The sequence below is a fragment of the Ascidia mentula genome, chromosome 9 (assembly GCF_947561715.1).
Source record: "Ascidia mentula chromosome 9, kaAscMent1.1, whole genome shotgun sequence".
NCBI lineage: Eukaryota > Metazoa > Chordata > Ascidiacea > Phlebobranchia > Ascidiidae > Ascidia > Ascidia mentula.
Window position 1 is genome coordinate 7,575,971 of NC_138574.1, and position 19,143 is coordinate 7,595,113.

Consider the following 19,143-nt stretch of genomic DNA (forward strand, 5'->3'; position numbering starts at 1 on the left):
TCGTCTGACTGAACACAAGTTACGAATAACTTTTCGTGCGAAAAAGTCATTTCGTGTAAAAACGTCGCTTGATTTCCATTTTGTATTGGAAAAGGCATTTAGTTTGTGCTGTACCAATGCGTCAGCCCGTCACAGCGATTTTTACGAAAATATTATTCCCGAAAAGTTTTAAAAACATGGTTGAAAATTGCAACTAAAATGTGTGTTGTCCTGTCAGACATTTTTCGTTGATTTTTGTTGTTGGCCTGTGTCGAGAAATTTGAGGCATAGTTTGTAAAATTTATTTGTAGGGTGTTTTAACTCAGGCGTAACTTTTTTTCTGATATTTTGTTTTCTTATTTCTGCCTAATGACAATAGCAATCGATAATAATTTTGCTGTAATTATTTTTTAGGGGTAAGCAGCAATACAAAGTTCCCCATTCAAATGTTTTTCATGTTAATATTCTGTGGCATTAATTTACAAATAATAATGTCCGAAATACGTGCAATTAAAAACATCTCGTTATCAAAGATTTGTTAAAAAAGCAATCGATCCACAAATTACTCATTTTGCTTCCACAAACGTTTTTTTGTTTTTATTTCACAAATAACCGAAATCAAAGTCGGTGCAATATCTGCATTGGGGCATTAGCGACTGAATTTCATTCAAGCTTTGTGTAAACAGGGCGTGGCAATCTGCCATTTTGTAGATTACAGGATTTCCCAACGCTTAAGGGTAGCTCATTTACTTTTTACGGCGGAACGGTTATCATGGATTTGCGAATCAATAATATAAATTTTAAAATTTGTTTCCTGCCCAAATTTGATCATTTCACCCAGCCTCTGTTTATACTCTTCAATGACCTGGTAATTTTGCAAAAAAAAAAACATTACAAAGTAAAAAGTCAGGTAGACACAAACCACCTCACGGACGGGCGAAACGGGATTTCCCCGTTTCATGCGTGGCTCCTCAACATAAGAATTTGCAATATTCTTTATTTATGCAAAAACGTTGTTACACACTAAGAGCATATTGTTTTTTGGTAGATTTGCTTAAAGACCAAGAATTTCGATACTTTAGGACGTGTGTAGCATTGCCGAAGCACGTGGTGAACGAAACAAACGTTTCGTTGAAGGAATATGCTTTTGTTTGCTTTTAAAATACTTCTATACAATGCCTTGATAACTATTTTAGTTCAGAAAGAATGATATTTCCAACAAACATGTATGAAACGCTAGTTTAACCATATCACGATGAACCGGGGAAATCCCGTTTCGCCGGTCCGTGAGGTGGTTTTAGTGTCTACCAAAAAGTCATTTTTGCTATGATGTCCAAAGTAGCCTATCCCTGATCACGCGACGACATAAAATAACAAAAACGGCCGTATTAATGAACGCTACAATACGGCTCTATGGCAATAATTTTATTACATCAACGGTTGCTATGCAGTAGCCTTCATTAGGATGTATAAGAAAAGTGAATGTGCAGAATAACTCAACGTGGACAATGTCGAAGCGAATAAACCGAGATAAAAACACTAGAGTCAAAAAAGAAGAAATAGGAACATATCTGCACTACAATTATCAGCAATCACGAATTATCACTGTTTTAGAATTGCTCAGCAAGCGTAGGACACTGGGGAAACAGGGTTTGTTTCTTGTCAATGAGTGATGACGCATACGCATTTAGAATGAAAGAAAGCCGTTTTTCTTCGTGGTTGGTCACGTCCCGCTGGTGTTGTGGACAGAAGCGAAGTAATTTTTTCAACATTTTTCGATTTTTGATCAAGACAAGAGTAAGAGGAAAATATTTGTGGCCCTATCATGGATTTTGTGGAAAATATTGAGGTTTAGAAACACGGGGCCCTATCAGGAGTGTCAAAGTTTGTACAGTGGGTCTTACTTTTCCACCTTGTTTTTACTACAGTAAAAGTCGGTTAATCCGGAATTTTGCAACTTCTTAACAATATTCTTGGGACAATTTTTCATACGCCTATATAGTAAAGACTTGTCACTTTGCCAATCGTTAAAACTATACAGTTAACCCAACAAGGAACTGGTATCTCACTCGACAATCATGGTTTCTTCAAGTGCCGGTGAAATTTAGGCTCAATAACATAAACTTGTGCTAAAATAAATTAGATCTGTTGAAACTATTCTTAGTTTTATTTTACATTGTAGTTCTGCTAAGACAGAAGTGGTATAAGGACTAGATTTTATTTTCGAATAAATACTTGGTCTTAAAGCATTTTTCAACAACAATATGTACAATAATGATTAATTTGTAGCAATGAATCGCGCGACTTTCATTTTATGACATTGCCCAAAACCCATGGCCTGATTTAACTAGTATTGAGATTGAATAGAACTTTACAGTCCATTGAAAAAATTTGATGCGCGTGGTCTGATTTGGTCAAATGTGGCTTTGGTTGTAACAAGAGGGTTTGCTGGACAAGTCACAGTTTGTAACTTTAAATATACAATAACACAAGCATGGACACAGAAAATTAAACTCACAAAATTAATGAAAATTCCAGGCTTGCAAAAACAGGAAATTCTATTTTCAAAATTTCATCTCTATCACATTTGAAGCTATGTTCCAATGCCTAAAAAATGCCCACAATTACAGGTAATTAGACATATGCACAAATGTAAAGCAATATAAAGTTATAAATAAAAGTTACAATCCAAACCCAAATTAAAATGTTTTTTTCTGACAAAATTAATTCAATTTATTGCGACTGTAGATGTCACAATTGCCTTAAAAAAACTGCACAGCTTTATAGCTTGCCATTTGCAGCATAGTGCAAGTGTTTGTGTAAAACTGAATATTTCTTACCGAAAACATTTGTGACAATTCATCAGTTTTAAGATCTCCATGTACTTTGCCAGATAGCAGCACACAAGCTGCAGCAACCAAATGTCGATTAGATTTTATGACCTTCTCTCCGAATAAAAGTCTTTCAAACCAATTCACAGCACAACCTAATACACCAGTATGTAAACCAAACTGTTTGGTAACATGGTGCATTTGGTTTTCTAATGACCTGATTTTAGATAAAGTTACACCAATCTGCAATTAAAGATTATTGTTAAATAACAGGTGACACAGTTGCATAAAGTCTTACATTCGGAAAACTTTGCTTAAACTTTGTATTTAAGTTCCTTTTCAGTTCACTTGGTTTGGTATATTGCAATATACTAACCTAAAAATAAAAATTTTTAAAACCCAAATAACAAATTTAAAACTTTTAGAAAGAACATACTAAGTAACATTTTAGACCCAAAACTTTCCGGTGTTTTCCAGTTGTCCACTCAGAACTTTTTATGTCAATGGGCACTAAAACAAAATATTATTGATAGATATCCATACATTAAAAAGCAAAGCCTACCCGGTTTGAGTTGCACCGACGACGGACCTAAAAGTGATTTGTATGATGTCTAAAAGCAAGACAACAAACATCAGTATAAAAACAGAAAAGTCTTGCTGATTGTAAACAGTATTACAGCAAAGTTTAATATAACACATTTTGATTCCTGTAAGGACGACAACCAAATGCAAAATAAATTCACAAATCGTTGATCTTCACTTTTTATTCATCTTACCACTGACTGGAAAGATATGTTTAAATCATCAGTTTGTTTCGTTGCTTTGTGCGACAGAAGTAACATGGTTTGGGAAGTATCCTGATCTTTTCCTGTATTAATGTTGCTGAAATTTTCAAAAAGATTGCTTTAAACAAAAATATGAACTTTGTCAATATATGCAAGACAAATGCTATGTGAAATAGTTTTAAGAAGTACTTTTAACTATGGATCCTACCTTACATTATACTTCTTATCTTTACTATAAGGTTTCACAGAAACAAGCACCAAGGGTGTTCGATTGCCGGATTCAAGAAAACATAATCTAAACAGTTCAAAAATTGGTAAAGAAATACTTTAGCAATCAAACAACGCAAACCCACCTGCAGTTTAATAATTTTGCATTGGAAACATATTTCATTCTAACAATCGGGTTTTTCAGTATAGATCTGTTTTTTGTCCAAATAGATAAGGAATCCAATACATTAGAATTTGTTTGCAGTGTTGCTTCATCCAATAAAATTGATGAACGTTCTTAAATGAAAAAAATGAAATTATACAAAACACTAATTCACTCCATTGACATACTGTGATGATTGACTTTCTCAACTGTTGTTGAATTGTATGTAGAAACAGATCGCTTGTACACAATATTTCTGAAACAAAATAAAAACTGTAACAGCCCAAGGCATTTCTTTTTAAAACACAAACAAAATATTTCTGTGAATATTGAAAAAAGCTTTTGGTGTTGGAAAATTTGTTGATGTCTTGGGTAACTGTGTTATGGCAAAGTGACGTTACTTAAATCAATGAAAAAAATTACAACATAGGCGGTCAGAAGCCACTGCATCACCAGAAGTGCATTATTTCCCAATGTGTACATCACAAAACATTGTTTTTTAATTTAGTTAAACTGAAGATGCCCAATGGTGCAAGTATGTGGTAAGGATAAACATATTGTTTATTTACCTATCAGCTTTACCTTCAAGTAAACTTGGAAAAGTTGCCTTGTCTTGCAGTCCTGTGTAAACACATTCATATTGATTAAAGTTCAAAAACGAAATTTTACATAACACTATGAATAAAAGTACATAAGATGTATACGCATATGGTTAGAAACTTAAGTTTAGAACTTGTTTGGAGACATTGAGACATTTTAAACACAGCTGTATTCACCATCAGTGGACTGGCATGAATTATTATGTCAAATCCAAACAACTTGTAACAAGAGCTGCTTGATAAATCTGGGATAATTCAGTGAAGTCGTCATAAGTGAAACCACATGAGACATTCATGGCAAGGCCCACACATATACAACAGTATGTTTATGTTTTACTGATATGAGTTCCTATTTTATTATATATATTGAAGTTAATCAAATTTTATAAAAAACTGAATACCAGAGAAAAAATTAATTGTTTCCAACGTTATAAGAATCACCTTTATTTTTGCCTTTTTCTTTGCTACTTTGTGACAACTCCTGAATGCTTAATGGAATTTCTAAAAAAAAAATTTGAATAGTGGCAGTATTTTATCTATGAATACAAGTGTTCTGTAGTCAGATTTTTTAATTTAAACTTTATGCTATTACATGCAAAACACTCTGTGATTAAAGCTCTTTCCACTTTTTTCTATTTTGATCAATAAAATTGGTTGTCAGCTTTTACAAAAACACAAAACAGGCGAAAATACCCATCAAAAATCCCAAAGCTGATGGTAAGATATCTATAGTCTGTGTAGCTGGAATATCCTCCATTCCTGTATTTGAATCAATTGTCTATTCCTGGCCAAGCACTCACATTTCAAGATATTTTGAATCATTCATAGAAGGCCTTTTTCAGTTAACAATTAAAAAATTAAAGATGTTATAAAACTTTCATAGTTGACAGAATTTTTCAGTATTTCACAGCCAAACAACATTAAATAAGAACAAGAAAGCGCCAAACAAAACAGGTCAAATTATTTTAGCATCAAACCTGTTTAGCTACAAAAAGTAACATATGGACTTTTATCAAAAGTACTGAAACTGTATTTAATACAGCAAACTAAGGCGTATATAATTGCACCTTATAAAACACACAAAGCATAGACATGCGCTGCTATTCCATCTTATTCTTTTATAAAAATGTACATACCAAAAGGAAACATGACCCCACTGTAATGCCTTCCGGTGAATGCAACACAAGGGCACAGGACAGGCAGTTGTTTGGAAGTTTGCAATCTAAAAACGCTCCATCAGTCAAGGTGCACCTCATCAAATTACTAACCATGCAACCCAATTTTGTCTCAATTACCGGAGCGCCGACGTGATTTGTCTTGCAGTTCAAATAACGCTACAGTTATACACTTGTACGCTGGTAGAAGAAATATAGATTATTAAACGCTACAAAGACAATAAATTTTGAACAGGCCGCAACTCTGTATTTCTGTGGAAAAGAGTTAATTGTATGTAACAATGCAATGGGTCATGCATGGGTGCCAGTGTTTTGGATGAATGAGCGCAGGTGAACAGGCTGTTGCCAGGGCGATTTTCGGCGTGTTTGGGGCAGTTTTACTATGGTTTTCAGGGTTATTAGTCAGGCAGTAAATTGGTAGAGGGTGCTGTTGAACATGTAGCTGAAAAACTACCATAATATTGAGGTGGATTTTGTGGAAAAATGAATCACAGAAAGTATGCTCAATTTGTGATTTTCTGTTTGTCCCGACCCTTGTCTAGGAATTCTGGTCAAAATTATATTCGAGATAGCTACTTTAACCGCTCCCCCAGGGGCATTTTGTCCCCCTGTTGGACATTATTTTGGATAAAAAAGCAGAAAAAAGTGTAGGTTCGTTTTGTAAAAAAATTAATCACAGAAAGTACCCTCCATTTGCGATTTAGTGAAGCCACCAACCCTCCTCTAGGGCTGTTTGTACTCCCCCTAGGACTGACAGTTTAGCAGTTAGCCTTTGCAAAACCGCCCATGTGCTGTCTTAATGCAGCTGCAATCATTTTTTCCTGTTCACCACTTGTAGTCCCCATTCATGAGTCATCAGACCCGGTAATTGTTTTTGGCAAACAAGACTGTCACCAGGTGCACGAAGGCAAATGACCTCTAAAACTCAATTTTTAGGATTTAATTGTGAGTTACGGCCTACAGTCTAGGCATCGTAGGCATTGTAGGCATTGCGTCTAGGCGTTGTAAGCATAATAGACCTTGTAGGCATTGAGTCGATGCCTGCGATTCCTACGATGCCTAGACTCAATGCCTACAATGCCTACGATGTATACAATGCCTACAATGCCAACGTTGCCTGCGATGCCTACAATGGGTTTTTAGAAGAAACGCATCCAACAGGCGTGACCACGGAAAGGATTGTTTAGCATGCCCTCGCCGTGACAAGAAAAGTAAATGCGGGACTTTTTTGATCGCTTTTTATGCATGGATTTACTGAAGGATGAAGAGCATCATCCCCCAAAAGAAGGTCTTTATACAAGATAAAAGCTTCTGAACAGCGCATTTGTCCTTAGTACAGAAATTAACCGCTGCAGTGCAGAAACTGTATTTGTAAAAAGTAATATATGCAGATTGTACTGCTCTACTGGCATAAAATATACGTGCTGTATTTATTTGACTTTTCGTCTGCCATGCGGCGAGACTTCCATCAGGTATTGATGCCGCAATTTCGAAGTAAACTACACTAAACCATGCAGGGGCCAGCAGGGGCACAAAAAGAAAAAGGGAAACGTTGACACCGCTTGTCAGATCACGTGGCAGAAACACCAAACATTGCGGGAGACGCAAGAGTTACAACAAATTGTCATAAACTGCCGGAAAGAAAACACATTGTGTACAAATAAATTGCAATATGCCTTGCAGCAACAGGAATTCTATGTATGTTTTATTGTGTACAAATAAAATTTGTGTCCATTTCACTGTGCTGAGTCCGTTTTTATTAATTTAAGTTGTGTGATATATTTGCAGTGTCACATAAACAACATAAAAACCCGCCGGAAACTTTTTTCCTGTTTTGGATCGGACCGATCCTCCCCCTTACTAAAAAAAATGGATCCGTCTCTTAATTCTCTCCCTAAAGTACTTTTCTTATCCCTTGAAGTTGTAACTACTTTGCTACATGGGATTAAAGAAAATGCTGTTTAGGTAATAATCTATTGGTCTTAGATTTACTTTTCTAGTTTCATTAGGATGTCCCTATACGCGCACACCAACATAGCGATGTCTGATAATGGCCCGGATTATTCTCCGCACGTTCGAAAAATATTAGCTCACACGGTTTCGTTCACCACAAAAGCAGAAGCGATGAATAATGAAAAAATAGCCTACTGTGAAAATCTTTAAAACTCGAGAAAAGCAAAATATCTTGTAGCCTTACCACTTTTCATAAAGTGTTCAATCAAATTGTTTTCCTGTTATAACCCTAAGAAATCCGTGTTTTCATGGACACTTGTGCTTATACTGGTCGAGGTATATATATCTCGACATATATAAGTTAAAGCGAACTGCTAATCTGAATTTTCATCGACATCTTATACTAAGAAAGAGAATGATACTAAGAAAGCACGCGCCCTGGTCGGTCAGTAAACACACGTTGGCAAATAGATTTGAAAATTTAATTGTTTCCAACTTCAAAACCAGCTCGATCCGTGTAAGTCATTATTTGCATGGGTAATACAGTTAGCATATACCTGGTTTCTAATGTCATGGATAACAAGTCATAAATGTAAAGTCATGAATGTATTTTTTGCGTAACATCTTTTTGGCGTGTACATTTCCAAAAATCCCAGCCAAAAAGAAGGTTGCCATACGATCATGATTTGTTTTTAAAAAAAGTTTTTGTAATGCTCTTTTTGCAAATTTCGAAAACCTGAATTTCCTTTATATGAAGTTCACTACAAACGTTAAGTTAGCAGCAGTAAGGAACGTCCTGTATAAAATGACCAATTTCGCCATCAATTTCAGTGAGTTGGTGCCGTAGAACTATAAAGTATACGGAACTTTTGTGTCAAATTGTTTCTGAAATAATACTCAAATCGACTCACTATACACAAATTGCAAATTAAATAACTTGAAGCTAAAAAATAACTTACTGCTAATTAAATAAACACAGTTTCCACCAAGGAAATTTTTTACCATGGCCACTCTCATATAATATAATGAAAATCAGAACATGTAATATAGGGAAACAATAATTATGCAACAATTGTAAGAAAACGACACAAAACAAAAAGACAGATTTTTACAATAGGACTTGTGGATTCAAGCATCGATACTTAAAAGTATTTGGGGTTCAAGTGCCTTACTACAGAAGGAGTCAAAGTGGTAGTTGCTACACAATAGTAGGCGCTTCTCATGGCATTTTTTCTTGTCACTTTAATTTCAATTTCCAAATTGCTAAATGCAAAGCACCAGAAATGTGTTTGGAGGCCCACAAAATGGGCGATTATAAAGTCCTGAGTATGATTGAAAATACAACAAAATACGCTGCATCAACGTACCAAACACTAAACAGGTAAAGAAAGTAAGTAATCCTATTCAGATAAACCCAACACTTGTAAAATGACTCCTGTAAGAGGTTATTTTGCCCTAGCATTTTTTTTACCCCACCGGTATTTGAACCCAGGTTATCCTGGAAACAAAGCCACTTTTACAGTTCAGCTGTTTTCGTTTTATATTGGTGCGCCGTGTTGTGGTGGTGTTCATGATCATTTTTTTCAGGTATTATCTGGCCGTGACAGCACCAGCACGATAAGCTGGGCTTGTAATTAACTTGCTTTGGGTCCACTTTTTACCTTCTTGTGTTTTTACACTAAACGCATCACTGATGATGCTTCATAGTGACATCAGGTGAAGTATATTTATTACAACTAAGTTTAAGTAACTTACCGTACAACAAAACATTTCCCAAAATTTTACGAAAATGTTTTTATTAACATATTTCCAACATTATTTTATTGTAATCTCTGTCCCATGTAAATATTTTATGTATCGTTTTTGAAACAAATTTAAACGCAGTGACTTTCATTGTGAAACAATATTATCATTGTATAGCTTGATGGATGCTTATTGCTCTGATAAATATATGCATATTAATTTACAGGGACGTGTATAGAATAGATATGTAAAGGTAGAGTTCGTCATTTTTTTTGTAGAAAGGGCGGTTTTTACGTAAGTGAAGGTTATATTTCCGCAATTAAATTACCAGGTAACGTTTGGTCGACAGTCGCATGAAAGTAATAGATCACAGTATAACGTGTATAAACAACGGCAATAAACAACACATAAATTATTTGTTTACTGTTTTTCTGTTAAGTTTTGGACGGGAGCTTCCCCTGAGCTTCTTAGATTTGTTAGAACATCCCTTGATAAACGTTTAGAATTATAGCAAAATATCGATTTTGCAAATCGAATTATATCACCAATAAATGATTTTCTAAAAAGGATGTAAACCTGAAAGAAACAATGATAGTTAGAACAATCGGAGATAAACGCTTTTTCATTTGAATAAAACCCATGTTATGGAGAGTACAAAGTTAAAAATCATGTCCTTACCCATGGATCTAGTATTGGGTTTACTGCCACGAGCCATATGGCTACACGGTCACACTCTGCACACATTCGGGTTTGTAATTGATTGAGGATAATTCTGACCTGGAAATAAATATTAAGTATAACGCCATTTTATGAAGTTTTACACATATTGCTTTCATTACCATAAGAGGTAACCAACAAACGACAAAAATAACCGTTATAACAAGCAGTTGAATTATCATCTGAGTCTCCAAGGATAGAATGTTCTTTTGACGTCGTTTTCTTGCAATTCTACAAGCAGGAATGGTTAAAACACATGACATTGAACATACACGAAAACAATAAATTCTTTTACACTTCACATAAATATTGGGGCAATCAGAAGCCTGACCGAGATACTACAGCTCTTTAACTTAGATAATAAATCCTACTGGCATGCTGTTAACACCCATGTAAAGTAAAATAAATAAAAAAAAACAACAAAAACATGCTTTTGAAATAAATCCGAATTTTTGTACACTTCACATAACAACAGTTTTGTGGGTCTTCGTAAATCATTGAATTTGCTTGAACACGAAAAGAAATAACGATTTTATGCCAAAATCTATAGGGCAAGTGGGCCATATAGATGCTTAACCCAGCGATACGGTAATAAATCGATGAGTATTTTATTGGAAATTTGTTCAATTACTAAATTCGTAAACAAGTCTACAGACTAACCTTTTACGCATTTTTAAAAGACCTTGTATAACCTTCAAGTTGCAAAACAAAGTTACCAATAGCATTGAAATTCCCAAGGTTGCGTAAAGAAAGTTAAACACCTGAAAATTAAATTCACCATTGACAAAAATTTTTAAGATTTTTATTTAATATATACAGTCTATTTAAGTCTGCAACTATAAACAAATAAAACTAAACGTACTTGATCCTTCAGTGCGGTTGCGTTCCAGTCCGCAAAACACCAAGAATACGGGTACATTGGACGAACCCGCCCGAATCCCATCACAGGAAAGCAACATACCAATGCTATGAGCGCGAATAAAACCGCGACCACAATAATAGCCTGAAATAATAATTTATAAGATTTAATTGATTTACCTTCACACAAAGAATCATTATGCTGTGGTTAAAATATAAACTAAGTTAAGTACACAGATTTGCAAAATTAATTAAAATTAATTGTAAAGCCAAAATCATATTCATTCCATTACTTATGTGCATTTTTTCACTACTTTTTGTCTGCACAAACATAAATGAACTAATATTGTTATGTCAGTGGTATTTTTGAGCTAAAAAATAAACTTACTCGAAATGCTGTTACATGCTGTTGATAAAAGAACGGATGATTAATACTGATCAATCTTTCTATGGCCATTGCCATAACCATCCCCATTGTCGCAAAACCAAAAAACATCATGCAAAATGCACTGTAGTTGCATAGATGATTTCCTCCTTCCGACTTTGCAAAAACAAACAGAAGTTTCCCATTATTTAACTGTGTTGCGATTGATGTTGAGGATTTTCCAGCACAGAAAGGATTTGGATTTGGCCGCTGCAGCCACGTAATGCTATTGTACGTTAGTTGTTATTGTATGTAAATTAGCAAGTGTTTGTTTCGAACAATCCCATTTTCGTGCAAAAAAATCCAAGGACAATGCACGATTTAACGCAACGTTGTTTCAACGTGAGTTAAACGCTAGTAAATTGGTATTCGCAGGAATCACAGTGAATATTGGGATGCGGTGTCCATACTCGAATTCCGTCCGCCAAAACCCTAATTAATACCATGCAGCGTGGTGATTTTCCAATAATAACAAAATATACAACTTACCTTTCACAAATAAAAGTCGTTCAAAACATTGTAAGGATTAGACAAAACATGCAAATTAGTTTTTGTTCGTAATTCAGGTCAGCCATATTGTTATAATTTGATTTAAAAACAATAACTTTGTGAAATCGTTTGGCGGTTTTTTGTTTAACGTAAAAATTGCTGATAATAACTTAACCAAACTTTGCATAGACTTTAACTATTATATGGAAGTGTTAAAATGCTTCATTTCTTTTAACACCTAGTACAACCTGTATTGTTTGCATAGTCGGTCAAGAACCATTATTGCTATTGTTAAATTGTCGTGACCACAAATGCGTTAATAGGATTACCCAGAAAAATTTTGACCAACATGGGTATGGCTTTCGTGTTTGATTGGCATGTTGGTTGTTTATATGAAAAAAAATGTCATTTTGGTAGATTTCATTAAATATTTTAAACTAGTGATATGTAAAATCATTCCTACCATGATGTGGGTTTCTTTCAGGTACAAAACAAATGTAACCGGAGATACACAGAGAGAACCCAATAAGTCCAACACTGCCAGACAAAGAACGAGAGTGTGAAAAGCGCCAAAGCGAATCATCGTTTTTGTTGTCTTAAATTCTTTTTCAAATGTTGACGGGGTCCGTGCTTCTGCATAGTGAGAATATTAACATTAGCTAGATATAAAAGAACCGTGAAACAGCAGTGCACAAAACGAAACTATATATTTTATGCATTTAAATTTTCTCGTCCGCAGTATTATAGCATTAACAGTACATAAAAAAACAGAGGAAAATACACACTGCTGTGCACAGACAGCGTTTAAAGTCTATCCCAATTCCTAACGTTTCTAACGAGATAAACAGTACATCCAAAATATACCAGTAGTAGCTACTGATAAAATAAATTTGTATGATGTATTAAAATGACATTTGAAATATGCCGAGTTCTTATTTGCTGCTTAACGTTACTGTGGAAATTCAGGAAACCCCGAAATCCATGAACTGACAGCGACGCCACCGCTTATATCCTTAAACGTTAATCCATAATTGATAATTTTATCAGCTTCGATCTAGAAGATTTACCAATTAAATGAGGATCTTGTAAAGCGTTCGCAGAAGTTTCTGAAGGTACAATAGAAGGTGGTCTTTGATTTATCCTTTTGTACTTATAATAAAGAAGTGTTGTGATCGCCAGTCCATTGCTGAGTACGCCCAAAGAAAACGTGATGATGGGGATAACAACAGCTTCCTATATATACACAAGACATTAGAACAGACGCCTTGGCCAACGTTTCTGCTGTTCGATCGATCGATTGCGGATGCAATGTTTGGCACTCAATGAGCCGACCCTAGCACAAAAACGGGATTCTTTGTGTCCAAATAAACCCAACGTACGTACTAATATTACGTTTTTTACACGCATACGTGATTGTATAGAAGATATATTGTAAAGTTCACCACATACCTAACAAGTCGCTATACATTGTTAACGGGACAGTACGTGAAATGCAATACTTGCTGTGGCAGTCAACCATGAAAGGTGCTATTTATAATTAAGGGGTTTACTGCGCGAAAAATTTTTGTGCTAAAAAGTCAACCTATGTATATATTCGGGCTGAAACGCGTGTATATATTCCTTTTCAATACACTCGCGTCCAAAGGAGGCCTCTATATTATCAAACACTTTTCTGCAAAATACCTGAGTGTAACACACTCGACTTGTACTCAGAATTATTTTTGCTCAACAACAACTTTGCTAATACCATGTTTGAAATACTATCCAGAACATCGCATTGTGTTAGGTTGGTAATGATCTGCAAAGTGAAGAGTAAGAAGTGCCAACACCTACCGCTTTTACTTGTAAGATTAGTCTCGTCGATGAATTATCACTAAAATTCATGTCATCGTTCGTTTATTATTCAGTGACAAATAAACTAAAGAAGCAGACTTGTAGTGGCTGCAACACCTGCCTCTTGTAAGTCGCTAAACGACTTCAGCTACCCGTAAACCTATCGTGTTAAACTGCCTTTTTCTCGGCCGCGCCCGACCACGTCGTCTTTCACAAAACAATGGAAGCACTTCCTATTTGCTAAGGGTAATCTGTGGGCAATGCTTCATTGAAGGTGAAACGGGATCCATAAATTGTCCAGTGTCGCGTTAATCAATTTTGTTTTCTAGTGTGGCATAACAAGATTCCCGATCCAGTTTTATTTCAATCTTAGGTGCGGTAAAATCAAGTTTTCCTGTCGTTGCTAGTCAAAATGCAAAAAAAAATTAAAAGACGCCTAAGAAATGATACTGCTGTCAAGTTAACTTAACCAGCGACAGTGAAAACTAATGTACCTATGGTGTGGTATCCGATGTTTAAGGATTTATCCAACAAATTAACAACAAAACATTGTCCAGAGGCACAATCATACATATCTCATCAAGCGTAACAGAGGATTACTGCACGTTTTGGCGAAGTACCCTTTTGTGCACGGAAAATGGACTAAATCGATTTTAACAGCAGTCGACAGATCAAAAAACAGTCTTTTGACAAGATGTGCGATTCGAACAAGCTTAAACTTTGCCCAATATTGTTTTTGGTTTATATCGATTATTATGATCAAGGCAATATTCAGTCGATCAGTATGATCAATTTTGTACCAGCTGCCGGCCCGCGGGTTGGTATTCGATTTTCCGCAAGTGAACAAAAAACGGCAATGTAATTTTCTTTACAATGAGCACTAGGACAAATAGGCATGTTAGGTCTTCCATAAGTACAAACATCTTAAGTTCCAACAAAATCCAACTAAAATATTCAAACATATGAGTACAGGCGGAACTGTAGCCTTGGTGCTACGTGGTATGGCAGCGTACTTGTCCCGTCTTATTGGCATGCAGTTGGTGTTGTTAGATTGACACAAGGCTGAGTTATAAACTGACGTTACAGAAAAAATGTGTTCAATAAAAAAATATCCTCAAAATAAAAGAATGAGTTGATAAGTAGATAAATTTGTGCCTTAACAAGGTTTTAAACCCACTTTATTTTTAAATTGTTTCAAGCAACCAACTTTCGAGTAACTGACGAATAACTACAAAAAAGATTATATAAGGCGGAAGTATAGTGTAAAATTTGTTTACAACAATATACAAAAACCTACGAAGATCAAAAAAGAATGATTGGTGCAAAAGCTAAATTTGCTCATATGAATGCAGACACTCTGACAAAATGGTTATGCGTTTTTTTGGTTTAAATGTTAGTGGCATTGACATTTAGGTATGACTTCCTTCCTTTAAAGTTTAAACAAAGGATAAACCGTGCAGTTGGTGCACACACGCGCAAGTGTAATGTCAGGCAAAGCTGTCTAAGGTCGTGTACTTGCACAAATTAGTAATTGCACTTGAATACAGCAAGTTTAAAAAGCTGTAGCTTTGACATTTGACACAAAAGGCGTTTTATACTTATACAACATATTATGTAATATATACTGAGTGTGGATGCAATGGAAATACATAATCTGAAAGATACAAATAATGACATAGAAATTGCTATTCACATTCATTGGACTAAAAGGTGTTTCTTGTTAGCATTGCAGGATTTCTCACTCACGCTAATGTTTGCCATAAGGTAAAAAATCCTTTCTACACAGGGATGAATATCACATACAAGGAGGAAAAAGTTTCCAAATTACCTATGTAACCTAATAGGTTCCTTGCTTGTATTACGAAACATGTTGCAGAGGTTATGTATAACTGCTACATATTTAATAATAATAAATAATAAAATAAGTTGATGTGTGTAATAAGTTGAACCCATTTGTCAAAAATGTTGTGCATCCGATTGTTTTCCAATTTATTGGCCACATATATAGCAACTATACTAAAAGGACACTTGACAGTAGTTTTGTTTAGCCACGTTTTTCATTTTTTTATTAAGGGTTACGTTTGCATATTAAGAGTGATAAAGAATCCACACACCTAAATAGTGGAAAACATTGTCTTGAATATCAAAGGTGTTTGGCGAATGTCCGAAATAAATACAGCAGTACACGCAGCAAAAAAAGTTGCAAACCTTTGGCCCACATTTTTGATGGCGGGATAATGCACAAAATGAGGATTTTAGGAAGCACAGGCAGACAATTTGTGTCGCTTGTTTTCGCAAACCTATTGGGGCAGAAAAAACAGCATACGCTGTGTGATCAAGTGCAAAAGTTTTGCTTTGCTTGCAACAAAATCAATGATGAAAGTTTGCGTCTGTATTGAGAAGTATATGACATTATAGGCTACTGTTTCCCAACTTTTATAAATTGTTTTTTCCTAACTTTTATAAATTGGCTATAATTTGGCATCATTTACGAAATGGTATTACGACGCACACAAAAATACAAAATTTTTTGGCGACGAATTGACCATAATATACACTTCTTTTTCTCATTTAACGATATTTCATTTTATCACCACAAAAGTTTAAGGATAACTTCGCAGTATGAAGTGCCAAGGCAGCATAATATTTGTGAAGCTTAATTGCAAATGGAGGAACACTCTGCGAATAATAGAAATAAGCTTGTGACGCTTCAACAATATTAAAAAGACGCACTATTGCGTCGCGACCGCCCGTAATCTATTTCAGGTATTGGGTTGACAATTAAAGTCATAATAAAATACAGCTTACGATATACATACGCTGTTCTTGTAAACGTTAACAAACTTTGCCAATATAGGTTCAAATGACCTACGAAACATTAGTGCCATCCGATATTAAACCTAATCTGATCCACTACCACCAGAAAAATCATCAATTGAATCGCTGGAACTTGAAGAACTGCTGCTGCTACTATCCAAACTTGAATGTCCACTTCCACCAAACCAGCAACAACATGGGAAAAATGGAAAGCACCAACCTGACATTATAACCGGCAGAACGATCAGTAACATGGCTCCACCTATCACTGAAGGCAACAAATAAAAGATTGATCAAAAAAAAATTATTTTTGCTACTTACACAAGCGGCTATTGATTGATAAATCGAGGTTACAGCATTGGGTTCGATGTTTTCCGCAACAAAAAGACCTGAACTCTGTCAATAAGTGGAGTATGTAGAGCAAGCTAGTTTCATGGAAAAAAAATTGAACCAAAAATAGTTATAATTTATTCTCACCCTTACATGATGTTACTGTAAAACCATCCAGACTTGTGCATGATGACTGATGCGCCTTAATACACCAAAGCGTAAAAATTAGCTTACTATGTCACAAAATAAATATCAATGGCAATTGCTCACATGACTCTCTCAAGCCTAGAACGAAGTCAAAGCATAGAAATCAATAAAAACTTCTAGTTTTATTTTGGTCAAAAACATTGCATGCTTAGTAACAAAACAAATAGTTAACAAACACACTTACACTGCTTGCTTCAATGAAAACAAGTATTGTATAACAAACCAAAAGCTTCAAAGCACCAAATCTTGCCATACTGTATACATAAATGCACAACACTGCAGAAACTGTTGATTAACAACATCGAAGAAATGTTACAAAATCATAAGTGATTTATTATACGACATAAAGATTTAATATGCATAAAAACCTATATGTACTTCAACACACATATTTAAAACGTCGACGAAAAATGTCAACAATTTCTGTGTATATATTTATCCTCGTGAATTCTACGAGAGCCCGATATCTAACTCAAACATATATTTCCCATAATGTTTATATTCAATCTTTATTTGTACTAAACAACTGATTAGAACATGAAACCACGCTTTTTTAATCCTAGTAATTTGCCGACAGAATTCGCGACTGCATGCAACAGTAGCAACGCACACGTTTTAAGAGCCAGCCGTTTTTTATAACCTTCAGAAGGAAGTCGTAGAAGAATCCCGTCCAGAGAAGGAAATGCCTGATCTAATGCAATGTACCATATGCTATAGGCGCCTGAAACCCGTTACGATGCGTGACTTGAGAGTTTCTTGGACAGCTTGTTCGGTTTTAATTGAGAGGATGCTGAAAACTGCTTGCGGTTCTTATAAGTTAACCGAATGAGGTTCCTTTGCTTTATCGATTACTCTGGGGTAATAATTTAATTACATTGTGAACCAAGTTGCCAATCACGTCACAGACTATTTGTTATACATCATGTCACTGTATACTGAAACTTGTGTATTTCAAGCATAAAATATTATCAAAACGTTACTTTACATAGACGATGATATGCGGGCTAATGATTAACTAGCGAAGTTGACTCTGACTCGGAGTCAGACACAAATCCTTCATTTACGACGGATTTTTTAGTGCATTCCGTTGCACGTTGGGTACTTTCTAATTCATCGTCATAATTGTATGTTATTGAAAATGCACGTTGGGAAGGTATATCAAGATGGTGGTTCTCCTGATCTGTTTTTAAATAATTGTCCTCGGTAGGGTACAATCTGTCATCGTATGGATAATGCATCAATGCATGTGGATTGGAAGCTTCTGTTGAATGATAATCCATAGAATAATACCCGATAGAATCAAAATCGTCGTTTTCTTCGTTTTGTTCTCTTACTTCTCTAAGGGAAATAGACCATCTTACCAGCTCAGCATTACCGTCAAAGGAGGCATCGCTAAAGGCCGTATTTCGATGAAAGCTTTTAAGTTTATCAGAATATGTTGATCTTGATCGCTTTTGTGATTGCACGACACTATCCCTTTTATAAGTATCGGATAAATCGCCACCAGTTATGTCATTCAAAGAAACACTTTCACTCTCTCCTGATTGTCTTCTAACACTGAAATATAATCAATATATTTAACTTTGCGCAACTGTTCTTTAAATTTATTTACAAGGTTTACCCATCAATGGTTTGGCAAGAGTCATAAATTAGGCGGGTATGTTCACCCTTCCCATATTGATTTTTTCCTTTTGGGCTGGAAAATTTCTTGGAAACCGAATGTTTTAACAAACAATTTTCACCTATGAACGAAAAATAGTTGAAGGCACTGTGGATTGGAATTTATTTAACCAGAGAAAACTACCACGTTCTGCTTCTGGCAAACTTTCCGCTTGTTGGGAATGTAATGATGTACTGGCTGGAGTTTCGTTTTCACGATTTTTCTGAATATGACATGGACAGCAGAATATGTAGGTAAAAATTATAGCACATGCTAAAGCTGCAGTAAGTATTCCACCAATAACAAGCCAAAACCCTGTTTGTAAAACAAAAAGTGAAGGGGTTTGGTAAACTTTCTAACATACTGTACTTAA

At 35.2% G+C, this 19,143-nt stretch overlaps 3 protein-coding genes across 5 annotated transcripts; all 3 read right to left on the reverse strand.

The window, feature by feature from the left end:
* Positions 1 to 1,471: 1,471 nt before the first annotated feature.
* LOC145914332 (G2/mitotic-specific cyclin-A-like) lies at positions 1,472 to 6,004 on the reverse strand. 3 transcript variants are annotated; one of them, XM_083002144.1, is made up of 14 exons: positions 5,860 to 6,004; positions 5,701 to 5,786; positions 5,258 to 5,323; positions 5,006 to 5,065; positions 4,535 to 4,586; positions 4,154 to 4,221; positions 3,949 to 4,099; positions 3,804 to 3,890; positions 3,587 to 3,692; positions 3,373 to 3,421; positions 3,247 to 3,320; positions 3,109 to 3,186; positions 2,820 to 3,053; positions 1,472 to 2,586 (listed from the first exon to the last, which is right to left on the reverse strand). In XM_083002144.1, the coding sequence occupies exons 2-14, from the start codon at positions 5,711 to 5,713 to the stop codon at positions 2,494 to 2,496; spliced, it is 1,131 nt and encodes a 376-aa protein (XP_082858270.1). In that variant the 5' UTR covers positions 5,714 to 5,786; positions 5,860 to 6,004; the 3' UTR covers positions 1,472 to 2,493. The 3 variants fall into 3 exon arrangements, with proteins under 3 accessions (XP_082858270.1, XP_082858272.1, XP_082858271.1); XM_083002146.1 differs by having other exon boundaries at positions 5,258 to 5,397; XM_083002145.1 differs by having other exon boundaries at positions 5,258 to 5,397; positions 5,701 to 6,004.
* Positions 6,005 to 8,564: 2,560 nt separating this feature from the next.
* Positions 8,565 to 13,888, reverse strand: LOC145913672 (prostaglandin E2 receptor EP4 subtype-like). Its single transcript, XM_083001411.1, has 9 exons — positions 13,757 to 13,888; positions 12,991 to 13,156; positions 12,387 to 12,556; positions 11,399 to 11,551; positions 11,015 to 11,155; positions 10,813 to 10,913; positions 10,275 to 10,383; positions 10,114 to 10,212; positions 8,565 to 10,011 (listed from the first exon to the last, which is right to left on the reverse strand). Exons 1-9 carry the CDS (start codon positions 13,805 to 13,807, stop codon positions 9,856 to 9,858), a joined length of 1,146 nt encoding a protein of 381 aa, XP_082857537.1. The 5' UTR covers positions 13,808 to 13,888; the 3' UTR covers positions 8,565 to 9,855.
* Positions 13,889 to 15,832: 1,944 nt separating this feature from the next.
* LOC145914088 (uncharacterized) lies at positions 15,833 to 17,391 on the reverse strand. The gene is made up of 4 exons (XM_083001865.1): positions 17,295 to 17,391; positions 17,051 to 17,105; positions 16,895 to 16,969; positions 15,833 to 16,841 (listed from the first exon to the last, which is right to left on the reverse strand). Exons 1-4 carry the CDS (start codon positions 17,361 to 17,363, stop codon positions 16,657 to 16,659), a joined length of 384 nt encoding a protein of 127 aa, XP_082857991.1. The 5' UTR covers positions 17,364 to 17,391; the 3' UTR covers positions 15,833 to 16,656.
* Between the last annotated feature and the right edge of the window lie 1,752 nt (positions 17,392 to 19,143).